Source organism: Chinchilla lanigera, unplaced genomic scaffold, assembly GCF_000276665.1.
Source record: "Chinchilla lanigera isolate Chin_1 unplaced genomic scaffold, ChiLan1.0 scaffold00099, whole genome shotgun sequence".
Lineage (NCBI taxonomy): Eukaryota > Metazoa > Chordata > Mammalia > Rodentia > Chinchillidae > Chinchilla > Chinchilla lanigera.
Window position 1 is genome coordinate 3920242 of NW_004955500.1, and position 19811 is coordinate 3940052.

General features: G+C 38.7%; 1 protein-coding gene across 1 annotated transcript in view; it reads right to left on the reverse strand.

Moving 5' to 3' along the window:
• Positions 1-19811, reverse strand: part of Nell2 (neural EGFL like 2) — a gene marked incomplete at its 5' end in the record, with an annotated part of 379873 nt that overhangs the window by 250349 nt on the left and 109713 nt on the right. The window contains 1 exon segment of the mRNA XM_005406591.2: positions 19648-19750. Within this exon segment, the coding sequence (XP_005406648.1) occupies positions 19648-19750 (103 nt within the window).

Below are 19811 nucleotides of genomic sequence, written 5' to 3' on the forward strand. Positions count from 1 at the left end.
CCCAAAAAAGATGTGCTCTTTGAGGGCTGTGTTACAAACTTCTTCCCATTCAAACATGCAGAGAATAAAGGTACGTACACAGCACTGCACATGCGCCCTCACTCATTACCGGTTTTGACAGCCTCTCTCTGCATTCCTTGTCTGTAACGTTCTGGGAGATTCTGACACTCATGCAACTGACTTACCCAGAGCCCTGGTCTCAGAGCTTCCTAACACCCCCATCTCAACCCAACTTCTTGTGTGCAGTCACACTCAGTACATCTCTCCGTTCAACACTCTGCCACGTTGAAATGCTCTAAATCAGACATTCTGCTCCCCAACTCCATCTCCTTACACTTCTGGGTGACCCCAACTACCCCAGACATTTATTCTTCGAAGTCTTTAGCACTTCCTGTTTAACAGGAACTAACCTCTTCCCCACTGAAGAGCTCTCAACTATCCTGACCTTCCCTACCTAATGCAAATCTCTTCAAATCTGTGAGTTTGATCAGTTTTTGCTGCTACTATAAATTCTTTATCCAGAAAGAAAAATCCCAGCTATGAATTAATCAATCCAGTTTCTTCGTGCCTAGACCCAGTCATGCCTCTAGCAGAAAGCTGGATAGCGAGATTGATGAAGAGCTTGACTCCCGGTTAGTAACTTTTCCTGAATTCTCAAAAATTTAACTACATTGCCTAGGAAGTGTTCAATCTATCTCTACCTTAACTACCTCTCTGCCTCTTCTTCTCAGTAATTCCTAGGTCTCACACCACAGAGAAAACAAATCTGCCAGACACGGTTACAATTTCTTCTGCTTCCTTTCCAGCAAAGCCATACATTTAGCTCGTCCGCGTCTGCCAATGTCTTGTTCCATCCTGTTCCTATACAGGAGGTGTCTTTCCTTTGGCAATGGCCAGATCTTTCACTTACACTCTGAATCCTGCCCTTTCTGCTCAGTTTACATAATGAATCCCGCCCTTTTCCTCTCATTCCCTGGCTCGCTAATGGGTACATGCTGTTAGTATCAGGATGCTTCCTATCCCCTCCTTTAGAAAATAACCCTTGACTCTTACAAGTACTGCCAGTGACTGCTCCATCGCTTCTCCCCTTCAAACCCAAATTCACTGCAGAGAGAATCCCCACTTCTCCCGTCTGCTCCCCAGAGCCCAGCTAATCTGTTTCCTTTCTGGTCCATCAAAGGCGCTCTCAATAAAACACCCGTGCCTGATGGCCAATGCCAGGAAGTATCGCTTCTGGCCCCTGCAGACTTGCCTTACCCTGGGTCACATCCTCCTTCCCCGCCGCCCTGAGTTCCATGATACAGTTACACTTCCGGTTTACCCTGTGCTTTCCTGGGAACTCCTCTTCAGGCGATTTTATAATCTCATCCACATCTTACCATTTTAAAAGGTGATCAGGTTTAAATGACTGGATACCCTATTTTCCTCTCATTCTGATCTCTAAGTGACTCCAGTGCCCATGGCTTGCTTCCCTTAGCATCTCTGCATAGACGTCTGCCGTAGTGCCAACTCCCGCTCAGACCTTTCTTCTAGACTTCGGACTTCTACACCGAAGTTTAATATTTCTCGTAGATGTCCACAGATGTCCTAAATTCAATACGCCTAAAAATAAACCAAACATCTGCTTGCCCTACATTGCTCTCTCCTAAACAACACCATCTATTCACTCTGTATATGTCTGAAATATAAAACTCATTCATGATATTTCTCTCCCTCAACCCTCAAATCCAATCAGCATAAGCAGTCTTTTCTGCCTCCTACATACACAGATGCAGTTACATCTATCCAATTCCATGGCCTTTTCCTACCACAAGCCATACCCTGTCTCAGCTGAACTGGTGTTAATGACCATGTATACTACACCTGCTTTTCTCCACCCCGATTCCTACAGGGCTGAACCAACAAGTCGCCAAAACACGCTCCTTAATCACATCATACGAACGTTTAAAACCCTTCAAATATTCCCTAATGCTTTGGGAGTAAATATCAAGGTCCTTCCAATACAAACAAAGGCCTGGGTTATCTGGCCACTCCTCTTCCCTCCGCCTAAACACAAACCCCCTACCTAGAGCCAAACACCATTCACTCTGCTCAAGTTGTGCTGTAAAGATACAACGAACACACTTCAAATTAGAAAATATTTTCTTTTTTGTGAAGACAGTACCTTGTATGCCATGGATGTACAGAAGCAAGCACTGTCTTGTGTTGCTCAAGTGTAAACTGGTGATTTCACTATGGATAGCTTAGAAATACGTGCCAAAATTCTACAAATTTTGTATAACATTTAACTTATAAATTTCCCTTTATTATGTTGACTCTGATGTAAAATTGTAGAAGTATTTGTACAACAATGAAGTCTGGACTCAAATGAACATTAATCTTTGCTTACTAGTGAAACATAGTTTCTTTCATCTGAGAATGAAGTCTCTTTAGGTACAGAACATTTATACTAAATATTACTACAGCATATATAAAAACTCAGTACTGTGTGCAGTACAATCTAAAGAGCCTATTCCCGTTAAACATTTTTAGTAACTCCTGATGAACTATAGCTAGAGTATTGTAGAAACGTTTGATCCTGGAAATATTCAAAAATCGGGAAATTGTTTTTAACTTAGCCTCAGTGAAATTCTGCAACTTTCATGACAGAAGAAAAAATTTAGAAATGATGGTTCTTTCTATTGTTTGCAGGGTGCATGCTTCCCTAAACATTATTAATCTTGTCAGCTGCTGCCACATAGTTTTATTAAGTCCTCGTTTCAAAATATGAGAAGAAAAAACTTGACACACTGAAGAAAAGTACAAAAATTATTCTTTTTGAAAAGATACACCAGTACAATAATCTACACTTACTGTGAATATATACAAATGATACAAAATGGATTAAAAATCCTTGAAAAATAGGCTAAATTATGGAAGACCCTTATGCAATAAACAATTTAACAGGCATTTGGGGATCTACTATGAGTTAGAGAGTGTACCAAGTGAGCTGCCAGAATAAATCACAGGTTCTGCCTTGTGTGGAACACAATAGCCCATGCATTCAATAGAAACTGTCCAGTTTTCAAGATGAGCTAGATAGAATTCTTTCAGAGACTTCACTCTTCACCTGCCACTTACTCAGAACCACTGGCATATTCACCTTGAGATTGAACCCTAAGAGTTAGCTACCCTGACCACTGCATTTCTGGACTACTGTAGTATTCTTTAAAAACACACATTTAGATGCCACACTTCTGTTCTATGGGAAACACTGTCTAAAAAGTGAAACTTAATGCCTGTAACACACCACATGTTGCCTCAACCATGTCTGATCTCACACATGGGACTGATCCCTAGTTCCTACAAATTCTTACTCCCTGAAAATGCAACCTGAACCAATGCTAAAATGGTACCAGAATAAAAATCAGCATCTTGAGTCATGGAAGCCCACCATCTGTCTCAGTTTCTTTTCTCCGGTTGTTGAGACAAAATATCCAACACTCAAATTAAAAAAGAAAAGGTTTATTGTGCTCACAGTTTGTGGAGGTTTCAGTCCATAGTCCACTGGCTCCAAGGCAGGGTGGCACATGACAGAGGGCAACAGTTCGTGGCAGCAGAAGACAGCAAAGCAACAAGAGCAAAAGGGAGGAGCAGCAGAGAACAGGCTCTTTCCCTCCCTTATATTGTATGCAAACTACCTGCCCCAGGGTGGGGGTAGCACTCACACCCATAATCCCAGCATTGGACCATGGATCCATCAAAAACTCTAGACGCCACCCCATGACTACATGAGGCTTTAGGGGACATCCAGACACAAACCATGACACCACCTTTCCTCTATTCTTCATATCCTGTCACTCTAGGACAGAACACCCAAATGGAAAGCAACGTCAGACATGTCTCTCCTGCTTTCATCTCACACCTCTCTGCTTTCCTACCCGCCAACCCCCATCATCCTCACAAGACGCAGAAGACTGCAGAAGAGCCCACAGATTCCCCCTCTGTTTCTGTGTCCAGTTCAGTGTAACTTTACAGTTCCTTATAACTTGATTTTCCCAATAGAACATAGGAGAAGTAACAATATCCTAGTTCCCAGACTACAAATTTTGACTTTCTTAGAAATCATCAACCATCCTATGAACAAGACTAAAGTTAACCTGCTAGTTTTAAAAAAAAGAACACATTGAAAGACTAGTCATCTCAGCCTCAAAAACTGAAGTGACTACCAACGAACTAGCTGAACTGCCCACTGAGTAGATACAGAACCAGACACTGTTAAGATCAGACAAAGCCAGCCCAGTCCCAAAATCACCTTCCCTGATGTTTATGATGTCTACTACTTATATCCGCATCTACTTTTACACCCACTGCTACCGCTCCTCAACCACCTATCTATGCCAGAGTCACTGCAGAGTTTGAAAGCTAAAACCAATCTTCCTCTCCATTGAAAGCTTAGGTTTGTCTTGAGAAATTCGGAATGGAAAATTTATTTTCTGGAAAATGTGTTTGATGCCCACAGTCAGACTTTGTTTGACTTCTTACCTCCTCATATACAATAAATTTCATTCATACACCACTTCAACATTCCATTTTCACAGCGAACACCTCAACTTGTCAACACCCAAAATTACTCCACCTCTGAGATATTTCACGTCTTAAATCATGAGACTTCTTTTATTTATATACACAAAAGAAAAAAACAAATAAAAATAACCACAAAATATTTGGTGATAGCCATGAATTATCTTAAAAAGTTACCAGAATCATATATGCAATTGACTATGATTTTAAAGTCATTTAGGAACAAATAATTCTCAAGATATTTAAAAACACCTGGAAATATCAATAAAAGAAAATCATCCAAAGAAATCATTAAAAGATGAATGATGGTATATTTGCTTTCCTGGAAAATTCATACTAGTCATCAATAATCAATATACTGTAATAATCAGTACCATTAGATACAATAATTGAAGTATTGTACAAGCAGTATAGTTAGAGAGAACTAGGTTAATAGGGGATAACAGAAATTCTAGAAACAGACTCAAATACATATCTATATGTAACTATTTAGTATAAGTTAAGGCGGTACACTGACTGGAGAACAAAAGGTTTCCCTTTAGCAGACAGTATGGGGATGACTAGTTAACTTGTCCAAGAACAACAACAAAGTTAGCCAGAATTATTATCCTATGTAGAAAAATATTCCCATATTGTTCAAGTTTAAAAAGAAAGAAAGAGGAACATTCAGAGGTTAGAAGTAAATCCTTTTTTTTCTTTAAAGTATTTGGGAAAAAATAAGACTCAATTACATAAATCTTTAGATCTTTTTGTTGAAAAATATTGAATACAAGAAGTAACATTATAAAAATACATTTGCATTGTACCAAAAATTGGGTTTTACTTTTTAAAAGCCCACTTCAATCAATAAGCAAAATGACAAAGACTTGAACAACAGACATAAAAATTCAGTTTAAAAATACAAATTTCCAACAACCATATAATGACAAATTCAGACATCCAGATTTTTACCTTCATTTTTCACTTTCTCCCAGAGTCCAGACCCCAGGCCCACACAGCCAACTGCCTGCTCTATATTTCCAGTTAAATGCCGAGCATAAGCCTCACAAAGAACACATCTAAACTGACCTCTTGATCTTGGCCACTCTCTTCACTACGGCTCAGTTAGCAGCATTCCCCAGCTCAGTGAATGACAACTCTCTACTGTAACCCAGAACTATGCAGTCATCCTTGACTTTTTCCTTTTACTCACACCCATCTCCAATAACTAGAAACTTCTGTCGGCTTCATCTCCAAAACATATCTAGAATTTAACCACTTTGCACTGCTTCCACCTAATGAAGCTACCATCAGCTCTTCCTGGATAGCTGGAGAAACAGAACCACCTCACCTCACTTATAACATCTAATGCACATCCCCTCACTATTACAGTAAAAATGAACTCCTGAATCTGACAGTCTGACTTTCCTATCTCTTCAGCTGCCTCCTGTGGTATGACTGCAAACATGTTTCCAAATCATGCCACCTCGTACACAGAATCTTCACATTGTCAATTTTCTCGGTCTGAGTATTTCTTTCTTCCTCTTTTCACTAGTTTAATGACATTTGTTCACCATCTCAACTCCAACATCATTTTCTCGGGATATTTCCCACCATCTCTGCACTAGTTGAATTTCACTTACTACAGGCACTTAATCAACATCTTTTTGTTTTGGTTTGGTTTGGGTTTTTTTGGTAGCAGGAATCGAACTCAGAACCTTGTGCTTGCCAAGCAAGGCACTGTGCCGCTGAGCTATATCCCGGTCCTTAATCAGCATCTCAATACTGCAACATTGTGCACTTGATCATGCTAAAATCACTGTCTCTCTCATTGACTGAATCATTAGGTTTGTAAGGACCAAGAGAAATTTCACTTTGTTCACCAGTGTATCCCCAGGGGCCAACAGAGCCTACTTCACAGAAAGTGGTGACAACTGTTTTTTTCAATGAGTGGAAACTATAAAGATATTCAGTGCAAAGATGCTTGAGTTCAACTTCATCACAGCACATTAGTATTTCTGGGATAATTTCAGGCTCTCTAGTTTCTAAACTTATTCCTGCCCATACGTAAAACTCAGCTAAAACCATTAATCCGATTTTTTTGTTGTGGTTTTTACATCCCACTTCACATCCTACAGATTGTTTCCCTGGGCTCTTAACTCTTTCAGCATTTGAGAACACTGGTCTGAAGGGACATTAATAGATTAAATAAATCAGTGAACAAGCACAATGTCCATCTTGTTCTGTATGAGCCCACCCCCTCTCTTCTTGCCAGCCAACGAATAAAAGTGACCTCTCTGAGACTCGGAGCCTGAGAAATGCTGAAGGTGGACTGCAGGCATGAACATAAATAGTGAGTTCTCAATACTATTTGCTGGGAGATGTCATAATCTGTGACCAGGAAAAACCAATTTTTCATTCCCTTGAAAGCATGATACGTATCTACAAACTAGTGTGAAAAGAGTGGATTACCTGCTGTATTTTTTTTCTCCTTCTGCAGGCATAATAAAGAATTAGTTTTCCAAATCTAACAATGACAACTTAGGCAAAAACAAAACAAATCATGGTTCTGACAAATGATGCTACAATAAAGTATGAAGGCCTGAACCCAGTTTCCACAGCATGAATGGGCTGAATAAAAACCAGTAGAATGTGCAGGGCCATCTGTGCACGGTTGCTTTTGTGCAGACTCTAACCCCACCTACGACATCATCTCTAAACTAACCCCAAGGATCCAAGTTGCTTGGAGCACAGTTCTAAGAGCATGGGAGAATTTGCAGAAAGAAGGAAAGGTGATTTAAGCTTGTGGAAAATGCATTGCGTTAAAGTTTTCTCATACTGGTTTGTTTTCATTAATCTTATTCTTACAAGGCCTAAAATTAAAAAAAAAAAAAAAAAAAAAACAACAAAGATATCAGTATCCGTGGAGCACTAATAGTTACAAGCTGTATGAGAATAGTTTTAACAATGAGACAGTGCAATACATCTCAGCAGAACCTCCCGGTGTAAACTAATAAAACTACATATTCTGTGCAAGGATAGCAAGTTACTAAAGATCTGTGAAATAAGATAGCTGTAAATTATTACAGAAATATTTCAAAAACCATCTCATTTAATAAAAATGCAAATAAAAATATAAAGGTTTTAGAGCCACAAAAAATGTTCCATGGTCACTGACTTGCAACAATTCCAGTTAATAATGCAGGTAGGTCTGGGGCTTTAGCACTCTTAATTTTGAACCTAGTGTGCTTTCTCTATTCTTTCTTTACTAAAACCAACAAAATCCAATCAGAAGACATTTGTCCTTGAATTGATTTTTCCTGAACTAGCAGAATCAACAGCTTCTGTTCCTATATAAAAGGTACTATGAATTAATAAAAAGTTGTGCTTCCTGTAAAAGGCATATATAATCCATTTTAATAATAAATACTGGATGGTTTACATTCAGTTTTCTATCCTTTCTCACATCACATATATATATATGTAAAAGTTGTATTTCTTAAGTACTTGCATCTGGTATTTATAAACCCATTTGCTGTTGCTAGCACAATACCACATACTGAATAAGTCAAAGTGGCGATGAAAACAGGCTTCTATTTTTTGAAGACCTGAAGGGTTAAGGTCAAGGAGCCACATCAGGTGATGCCCTTCTCGCTAGCATAGCGAGACTCAAGACTGTAGATGAGAGACGCAGAGCATGTGCGTGCACCCTCACTCCTGCCTGGGACGAGCGCCTTGTTCTCCCCGTGCCGAGCCCTCCTCAGCATCACCCACAGCGCCCTGCTTACAGTGTTCCGGCGTCCTCCTCACCTGCTTCCCCGAACTCTTCCCACCTCTGCCTACGACACATTTCCAAAGCTCCTTCAGGCTTTAAAGCATTTATTATTAGCAATGACCACACTGTCACAATTTTCTATAGTGTGAGCCTGTTTGCTGTAGCTAGTAAGACAATGGCACAGACTGGAGAAGTTGTAGAGATAAGAGATTTATTTGGGCTCAGAATTCTGTAGGTCCAGGTCAAGGGGCCACATCTAGCGATGGCCTTCTTGCTTGCAGTCATGAGACGGCACAAGGCACCAAAGGACAAGGAACAGAAAGCAGCACACAGGTGTGAACGTATGAACTCGCGCTGGTTCTCATTTCTCTCTCTCTCTCTCTCTCTCTCTCTCTCTCTCTCAAACTCCCAGTCTTCAGTCATCGAAGCTGCACCCTGATGGTCTTCTGTAATCCTAGTCCCTTCCAAAGACTTCATCTCTGAACATCACAGTCAGAGTAAACTCCTATCTTCTTAATACTTCACGGTGGAAATTAAGCCTCACCTTGAGGAGCAGAGGAGCAAACCGTAATCAAATCACAGCACCCTTTGAACGCACAATCCCTGCTGTCTCCAGAACATCGCAAACTCACCTCTAAATCCACCGTGAATTTTTTCGTTACACGTTACACATCATACGAGGAAGTATATGAACAATACGCAGATGTTCAAATTGCAGTGCTGCTGTTTTACTACCTAGGTTACCGGGGGCAAGCAAGGTAATTTAAGAGGGATGATTCATGTTATGTTCTCAAACTCAGAAAATGTTTCTAAAATGTCTGCTTAAAGCATAACCCCTAACGTATGTAGGCAGAGACCTTACTTCACACTTGAGATCAGAAAGAGGGAGGGAAAAGCTACCCTGAGACTGCAGATGGCGGGAACGACACACCCACTCGCTCAGCCTCTACTAATCAAAGTGCATCCCTGCACACAAAGCGCTGGCATCATCTGAGAGTTGCTTAGAAATACGCACCCTTGGGCCCACCCTAGAAGCTCCAAATGAGACTTTTCACTTTAACAAGATCCCAGGGTGATTCTCATTCCCATTAAAACTTTAGAAGCATGGAGCTGCATCCAGGCCACGCAGCTCGTCTGATGAAAACTGAGATCCCAGCAAAATTGCCAGTGTATGCATCAGGATCACTGAGGTCACCTGCTAACAACTGAAAACAAAGTGGTGTATTTATGTATTTCCTATTGTGCTATGCGGATTTAAAATCCTCTTCCCCGAGTTGCTGAGCATGTTGCACAGTATTTGTATGACATCTCTTTACGAGTTGAAAGAATATTTATAAGTAAGGGACATTAGGAAGGCAGCCTAGAAACTACTTTACTCCTACAATGTAAATAAAGTATAAAACAACCAAAAACTCCAAGCTCTGAGCCTGAAATCCTAAAACCCCAGTGTGGCCCTATGTCTTTGCTCCAACTTAGAGGTCATGCTCCCAAGAATCTAACTGAGACAACATTCTAGCAACTGAGGTGAAAGGGTGTGGACATGACCTGCCGCTATATGTAAAAGCAAACACTACACATAATGTGAATACAATGTGTGTGGAATATGTCATGTGCCTTGGAAGGGAACTAAAGCAGCCACGTGAAGGGCAGTTTACTAATTTAATGTTACTGAGTTGGACAAAGCTCCATTCTTACCACCACCACCTCCAGGAACAATTTTTAAAGTAATTTTGTAGGCACTGGTATAGTTATACACTGGGAGTTTGGGGCCAGCTTGTGCATCACAAGAAATATGCCCACACTGTAATCTTCGCAACCATCTGTAAACTAAAAGGGAAAAATATTCATAAGGATGGGAAAAATATCCCATCCTTATGTTATACTTCTGTGTCAGTGTTTTCCTCATTTAATTCTTAATCTATATCAATTTCATATAATCTGCAAAATGTACAAAAAAGCAGAGACCACACACAGGATTCAAGGCACCTTATGGAAGGCTGGAACAGCTAGGCGGTCATCTTGCACTTTTTGTTGGGGAGCAGGGCGGAGCGGCTTCATTCTCCAACGGACAGTACAATGTCCATTTAACACTATTATGTGAGTGGTCTATCTAAGTTACTACTTTGCACATAATTACCAGAGTCAACTTCTAAGATGCTTTAAATTGCATATATCATATTTTCCCTATTCTGATTTCAAAATGCCATTATGTACAATCTCTATTGAGAGGAAAATAAGCTCATTCTTAAAACAATTACCTACCACACTGTAGACAAGAAGTTGCATTTTCTGTCTAAGCATTTTTCTTCTGTCTTAAATTGAGTCTCATACGACGGATGCCTAGATTATTGCTCTTTAGTTTGGTACAAATCTGAAATCTTCTCACTTGTTTTAAAGTATTACACCACTAAGAATGAGAAGCAGGCCTCCGATCACCTAAAAATTCACACTCTTAGTCCTCTGGAGCAGTGCTGGACGGCTTGACTTCATTATTACCACAAACAGATTTGTACAAAGCTTTCTTCTGAAAAGTTTTAGGCCATTTCAGCAACATCGCTGTATGGGCAGAGAAAGTCTTCTGAGAAAATGTAATGGGGCATGGAGAGTAACGTAATCCACAAGGCGCATTTAGATGAGGATTTTAATAATGAACACAATTTACAATTTATAATTCAGAGTGAAGACCCAGAAGCTGAGTGTTCCCCTTTAGTTTAAAATAAAACAGTATCAAATCAACACAACATAATGTCTTGGAATCACGGGGAAGTAGCCCATGCTCTGTTTTCTGGAAAACTACTTGCATTTCAGAAAACATGAATTCAATATATTTCATGCCATCCTTGAATTACTGAAGATATAGAAGAGCAATTAATTTTAACAATACTTGCACATAAGCTCCCCAGACAACACTGCTAGTGGTAAAACAAGCATGTTTGGGCTTTCACAGATTATCTCTCATTGAAGGGCCATCCATCAATTGACACTATCTTTTTCAAGGTGGCTTGGGAAAAAAGGAAAACTTCCCCCTAATATCCTTCCCAAGACCCAGTGAGACAGAGAAAAGTGTTATGCCCAGGTTTCCCGCTGTACTGCTGCCTACTGCTCCCTCACTAGAGGAAGAAAACACCCACGATGATATTTTTGCAGAGTTTTTTTTTCCAAGAGCAGACAACATTTACAGTGCCATACGTTTCTGGCCTAGCAACCTCAAGCTGAACTTACCCTTTATATAGGCAAAGCTGCACAAAGCACATCAAGATCATGTATCAGTAACATCCGTCAATACTCCTTCTCATCAGAAAAGTGAACACAAATTGGAAGCAACCAAATGACTTTTTAGAAGGAAGAAATGAACAATAATAAGCACTGGAATAATATGTAGCAATTTTAGCTGATATGGAATATCCATATATATTATATATTGTAATGAAAAGAATGGCAAGGGAATATATGATATCACTTACAATACATAAAAAGCCTGCAGTCTTATGTTAGTGGTTGCATTAAAAATTATGTAGAAAGATGAAGAAGGACTAGACCTTTGAGGGTGGGAGAATAAAGAAAAGTTTATGGCTTTATCTTTGCATGGCTTGAATATTTATTATATACATCCATATTTTTAATTAAAATGTTAAAATGATCATAGTAGGATTAGGAAGAATAAGAGAGTTAAGCAATTTATAGCATTCAGAACTGGCACACAGGCTATAGTAGCTAAGTCACTCACACTGTCATCACCTTGTGATTCTGCACTACTTTTTCCTGACATCCCACTTCCACTACAAACCAAATAATTAAGAGCAGATTTATATTTTCCTAAAGATCATTAAAAGATACCATGTGGTGTCTTGTTGTAATTAATGTGAAGAATATATTGTTAATTATAATTATTCTTGTTTATGAATATATTGCCAGTTCAGTATTTTTCCACTGATTTGGCATTTATCAGGTTTTATAATATTTAAAAGGAAGCAGTATACCAATTGCTTTCTTGAAAAATATAAGCATAAAATTAATGATAGTGTAGAGGAAGCTTCCAGGATTATCTTGATGAAATCTCTAGCAAAACACTTAGCTGTTTGTCTTTAGTGAAATGTTCCTTATCATAAATAAGCTCATTATCTTAAAGCAGTACACAAATGAACTTGCCCATTTTATCACACACACAGAGTGAGAAAAAAATTCTGAATTCTGTAATTTACCCCCTATTACTTTAAATAGCAAATGAAACTACATTTAGTGAGAAAAGACGGAATTCAGCCAAGGTTGTACACACTTAACAGTGACACCGTTGGCTTTCAGTTCCTTTCAGTGTTTTGGTTACACAGTGCTCTTCATCTTTTTTGTAGAGCTTGCATTTTGTTTAATTTTTAAAAGAATAGGAAAAAAGAACAATAGCAAATAGTATTCTTTCACAATCACACACTTTCAAGAAACATTCTAAAAGTATTGCATCTACTATGTAGAAAAATACACCTTCTTTTGACTGCTCTTTCTGCCTTTTCCATTATTGCGTCATTTCCTCCCCATTATTGGCATTCCGGTCTGGTGGCCCCTTCAGTCTCTGTAATCCCCGCTAATTTATAACTGTGTTCATGCGTGACAGCCTTGGGTACAAACTGGATACTTTCTACACTTCTACCGTTACAATAGAGACAGCCGTGTCTATTGGTTATTTTGCTCTAGAATTATTTTCGCTTTCAACATAACCTAAGTAAGTTATATACTTTATATTTCCCCCTTTTTAAAGAACAGAATTTCTTGATGAATTGCATTGCACTGATTTTTGTAAAAAGTCATGAACACATGTCCAAAACCTCCAACTCAGTTTTTTTTACCTCATCTTCCCTATTTTAAAAAATGCTCAAATACTTGAGTGGCTGTCACTTAACCCCCCCCTTTACTTCGCTATTCATTTTAAGTGAATCATCCATATTAATATGCAAATAAAAGAATTAAACCTCCCAAACTATCATTTTTTGGAAAAGCAAGAAAACTCCTCTTTGAAAAAGCGTACAGATAATAATATTTGCTCTTATTTTCTATTATTTAAAGTTAATGAAAGCAGCGCAGAAGCACACCCATGCACAGCATACCACTGAAGTCAGGGATGGATTACAAACAGGACAGAGGTGCTCTAAAATTATACTGACGCTGGACAGATCCCGACACCTGGGGATGTTGTTGCTGTCGCGATGTCAGCGATCAAAGCGTTCCTCACCAGTTCTGACGCTGGTGTAAGCAAACCTACTGCACTGGCAGTCTTAAAACACACGTAGTTATGTACAAGTACCAGATACTTTAGAATGATAAACAACCGCGCGGCCCGTTTGTGTATTTACTATATTTGATATCATTTCAGCGCACACTACTTCTACTTATTACCAAAAAGTTTAGTATTAATCAGTATGTTGGGTTATATCAGCAGCAACTTCACACATCCTATGTTTGGTCCATCTCTTGACTGCTTCATTTTCTCGTGTGCTTGATTAAATCTTTTTTTTTTTCTTTGTCTTTTTGAGACAGGGTCTCGCTATGCAGTTCAGGCTGGCCGTGAGCTCACTTTGTAGCCCTGGCTGGTCTCAAACTCGCAACAATCCTCCTGCCTCAGCCTCCCGAGTGCTGGGATTACAAGCTTGCACCACCATGCCCGGCATGCTTGATTGAATCTTGTGACGTTTTTTTTCACCTCGGCCCTAAGAGCAATATTTACATATGTAGCACATAGCCTAGGGATGTAGAAGGCTGCACCTCGTAGGTTTGTGTAAGTGCACGGTGATGTTCGCAAAATGACAGAAGCACTTAGTGCTGCATGCCTCAGAACACGCGTCAGTACTGAGCAGTGCATAACTGTGTGAGAAGATTCTCATCTTCATTAGTCATCTGGGAAATACACATTCAAATACAGCGTGATCCCATGTGCCAACATCATTTATCAGAATGGCTAAAATTAAAAAGACCAAAAATGCCAAGTGTTCTTGAGGGCCTGGGACAGCTGGAAGCTCTACACACTGTTGCGGAGATGATAAACTGGTCTAACCACTTTGGAAAACTACTTCACAGTATGGTTTTCACACAAAATAAAAAAGGTTTATCTGGTAACTACACAGCTCCGCAGTGGGATATATTCTCCCATATATAGAAATGCATGCATACGTGAGACCAAAAACATGTAAAGGACATTTTTAGGACTATTCATTTAGCCAAAACCTGGACACCATGTAAATGACCTGCAGTGGAAGACTAGATCATATAACCTTAACCCAAATAAAATATGCACACCAGTGAGTGAGTGAGATGCATCTGCCTCAGAAGGGTGTAACAGGATAAATGACCTACATCTACATATGTGATCTGCAGCAAAATGTGGATGACTCTCACAAATGCGATTATGAGGGAAAGAAGCCTCATTATGTCAGCCTATAGGAAAGGAGGCTGTATTATGCACACAAAAAAGCACACACTATATGGGAATGGCTCTGAGTGTCTTCCTCAGTCAAGAGGAAGAGAATGGCCTTAGGAAAGTTACACTGTACATCAGAAATCAGAGTCAGTAATACTGCTGTTTGTTCTTAGTAAAGTCACCAAACTTTCCTGGTTTCATTCTTCTTCCACAAAAATGGGAATAATGAAATCCCAACTGCTCCAAAGCAAAGAGCTGCTTCGAAGATCTCACGAGGTCCTGTGTAACAGTAAGTGATATATGCATATACGTGCTTAAAGCAGCACAATTTATAACAGCCAAATCTTGAAAGCAGCCTGTATGGCCATGAGTAGATGAACAGCTAAAAAAAAATGTGTCAGTTATTCACAACAAAGTAGTACTCTTCCATAACAAAGATAAACTCGAATCATTTATAGGAAAATGGTTGCATCTTGATACCATAATGGTAAGTAAAATAAATCAAACACACAAGCTTTAATATTGCATGGTTTCTCTTATATGAGAAACCTGAATTATAAATAAATAGCAAAATAAAAGATAGATAGTAGGAAGTAAGAAAATTGATTTTATTCAAATGGGAATGGGACCAAGAGATGGAGGAAGGAATTACACGTACCAACTCCACACCCAGAATGTAAGCACTGGATTCTGTAAACATGCAGTAATAAAGATAAAGATCTACGACCCAGTGATATTATTTGAGTACTTTGTAGTTTATCAATAAACACGAACGTCCCTTTGAATAAAAACAATAATAGCTAACATTTTTCTAAGCCTTTACATCTATTATTTATTTAATCCTCACCCAAACTCTAAGTAGATATAATTAGTATCTCTACATTATAAATAAGGAAGCAGAAGCTGTGAGAGGTTAAGTATTTGACCAAAGATGCCCAGCTAATAAGCTGCAGAGCTGCAGAATTCAAATCTGAAAAACCTGACTTGCAGCCCACAGACATAACTACTCCATTCGCAAACACATCACTATAAATCCATTTCATCTAAGTGGAGATGACTTTTTAAATTAAGCTTAAAATAATCTGATGTCTAATCCCCACAAAGCATATTAAAATGTAATTTATATTATGTGCTGAAACTGATGTTCCATCAAAAGAATGATTTTAATGTATTCAAACCTGGCCTCTATGAGAAAATGTCACTTAAATCATTACTACCAGGCCGCCACCAACCAATTACGCATGATCACATTCACATCTCCTGTGTTTCTCCTCTAGTAATGGAGAAGAAATTTGTCTTTTTCTTCTTCTTTTGCATACTTTTCTATAAAAGGCAGCAGTCAGATTTTCTTAAAATTAGCTATTTGATGAAGCACTCTTTCTGTGAAACTGAGCTCTGTGTAGAAGCCTAAATGTACAGTCCACGGAAAGAAAAGTTAAAAAAAAAAAAAGGGCACTGAATGCTTCAAAATGTTTTCTAGTGTCTGTTGCTTTCAGCAACTTTATATTTCATAGAACGTTTAAGTGTTTTCTGAAATTCTTCGTATGTTTTAAGCTGAAATTTCGTATAATTACCTTGACCCTATCCTACTTCAGGGCTAAGGTCACCCAAAATATTTGTGCTTTATATTTTACACGGCTCTCTTGACTTCTTGATGCTGCATTTTACTGTGCTGGCTGAGAGGCCAGGACGCAGACACAGGATACTGAGCCACTAGCGCTTGATTTGAGAAGGTGCGTGACAAAAGCAAGCCTAATACACTTCGTAACTCTGCCTACACTCACCTAGAACTGCGCACCGCCTTTGGTGAGCTCGTCTGCCAGTTCAAACTGGACCCAATAAACAAGTTCTAACAGACGTTTTTAAAGAAGGAAGCAGGCTAGAAAACACCACACTTTCAGATGGAACTTCTGCGAGACCTCTAATGTGGTCCTGACCAATCATGGAGTCCTCTCCTTAGGAAGAGGGAGGCAATATCTACCTCACATAGAGGTCAAATGAGAGCCGAAAATGTGCCTTCTCACCTGCAGAAGCGATAGGACTTTCCTGTAGTTTTCATTATTATTATCTTAAAGATTTGGTATTTGCATTCTTGACTTTGAATGTTACCCTCTCTGTTTCACTGCATGTCAGCAGCTGAATGGTAGAGGCAGCAAAAGTTAAGCTTTTCCTCCCACTATTGCTCATGTATATTCAAATACAGGCAAGGGACAAGCATTACTCTCTATGACTTCTTTCCCAGAGCAGCAAACTTCACGCTATTCATCAGTATTTATATTGAGGTGCAGGGTTGCAGCTGAAGTCACTGAGAGAAATACAAAGGGAACTACAAAATAGGACTGCTCAGAATTGTCCAAACAACGCTGCCAAAGCAAGCCTGAAAGAATTGAATGAAGAACACAGAAAAGTGACCAGCTGCACATACTTCTTTCGCTTAATTCAGTCTGGTAGAGTAACACTGAGGAGTTTAGGAATGTATGTTACCCTCCAGGGACTTTAGAAACAATAAAAGATTCATTTCTTTAAACAGTTTGCACTGAGGGATAGATCTTATTAATTTTATGTCAATAGAAAGGCAATTGGTGAAAAGAGTTTCAAAGACAATGAATGCAGGGTCTAGTGTGTTCATATATTTAAAAGAGTAAAATACGTTAGAAGTTAACTTCAACTCTAACAAAATGAAGTGCTCATAAATTATAAAATGATACTACTAAGGAAATTAACAAAGAAAAAATCAGACTACTTTTCCTCATACATAACAGATACATACCAAGAGAAATATGGTGGATGTATATAGCTATTGGTTTTTTCCACTGTAAACACATACATAGAAAGCTGGAAAGCTAGCTGAACAAGCTAGTTAGGGGATGATAATTAGACTTGTTTTTAAGTGCCATCTGTCTCATAAAACTTTTCAGAAGCATTTTCTAAAATACTGTAAGTTGCTTCTTTTTAAATTGTGCTCTGTATAGACTGCTCAAATACCTTCTAGAAAGTATTTGCTATGTGAGTTACATATTTGCAATATAAAATATTTATGAGTGCTTACTGAAATATCCTGTAGCTCTACAAAAATGTTAAATTCATTAAAACCAAAAGCAACAAACAAACATAGACATAAATCCTATACATCCTGCAACATATCATTGGATATAACCAAAAGACACACTTACTTTGTCTTTATTATGTTTTAGCCGCATAAAATGATAAAGCCAAATAAATTACTTGAGCTTCTTTTTCTAAATCAGTGATGCTATGGTCTGCTCACTCATTAATTCCAGCTATCCCGGTTTTCACTATTTTTTATGAGGCGAATACAGTCAATTTTCCATCACTAACACCAAAGTCTGGCAGAGACACTCTGCATTCAATGAATCTCAAAATATTTTACCATTTCATTAAGTCTAACTGCATGCCTATTGGAAAGATTTCAACTATTAGTATGATTTAATAGGCAGTTTACTGCTGTAACAGAGACAATGATAAAATCAGAACTGAAATTCACCACTTCTCACTACTGCAGCCATTACCACGGTCCATTATTCCAGTCAGCCTGTATCTAGCAAAATTGATATCACTTAATGCAAATCTGTCATATTCACTGATAACAACATAGAATTACGGGAGAAAAGAAGTTAAAACAAAAGATATGATTCCTGCTACTGTATTATAAAATTCTACATATAATCTTTGTTCCTACCTACAAACACCTACGAAGACAACTACAGAACATAAGCTTTAGCTTCAAGATAATAAGGGAAATTCAAGTAAAAAGTCAGATCACTAAGGGAATTCGCCAGTGAGATATGTAACAATTATAACCCATCCTTCCTAGTTGCTCCAGATCTACTTGATTAGACTAATACGGTTTCATAAAATGGGCTGGCTTCAACGTGAAGTCTAACATAATTAAATATAAATGAGCTCCCAGGGGAATTAAATCAATGGACTACAAAGCAGTGTCCTGATTTTTCTCCGATAACTTGTTGCTCTCCGCAGCACTAGGAAAGCACGCGGCGTAAGCAAGAGCAAGGGACGGCAGAGTTAAAGAAAGCAAACACAAAGCCCTCACAGAAGCAGCTGTCAGCCCCCTCTCGCGCCTGTGCTATCACATGTCCCCCTCCTCCCTTCTGGCTCTTCCTTTACGACTGTACACAGACAGATATGCGTGCACTTAGACAGCTGTACGTGTTCTACAAACGTAACAGCCCAGTGTGCATATATTACTCCTCTGGACAAAAATAGTAAAATATGTTAGGCGCTTTCTTTCACAATAATTTAAATGAAGTCTTTGTAAGTGACATAGATGAACTGATTTGTGTCACTAAATGATCTAGACCTTATTTGTGAATAGCTACAGATGAATCTAAGCATTTTCTGACACCAGAAATAAACTACATATGAACATGCCAGAAAGTAGAACACTCTCACGCAGTGGTGTGAGTTTGTTTTTTGTTTTTTGTTTTTTTCTGAATAGGGCCACAGCTCCTGCACATGTAGAACAGTCCCATAATTTTGTGGAATTCTATTATTTTGGGTAATGAGGACTGTATTGTATGGTGTTACAGGGTCACTTACACCACAGATTTCCTTGCCTACTGTGGCCCTGTGTGAACATTCTTGTTTTATTCAGGAGATACTTATCTTAAGTAGTATAAGGAGCAAAATTCTTTTCAATAAGTTTTTTTTCATAATTTTTTCTACTAACATTTCTATATAAAAAAGATTTTTCCAAGAAAAAACTGTCCTTCTGGAATATAAGAGCATTTTAAAGAGGAAAACAAACATAGAAAAAAGTATTCTTCTCACTTCGATCATCTCTAAAAGCTACGTAGCTTGTTCAGGTTAAACTTGTGGGTTATATACTTCTAATACAAAGCTTTGGTTTTTTCCAAAGAGAAGAATTCATCATAAAAGTTATGCTCACCTCGGCACTCCTTACAGCACTTGCCATCCACATAGGCAGGAGCTGATTTCAGCGGGCAGTCGGGAACTGGGCAGACCAGAGTTTCACACTGGATAGTTCCATTCTAAAAAGCAAACGATATTTAAAGAATTTCCAAGTAGGAAATTGGTCATCGTCAATGGTTT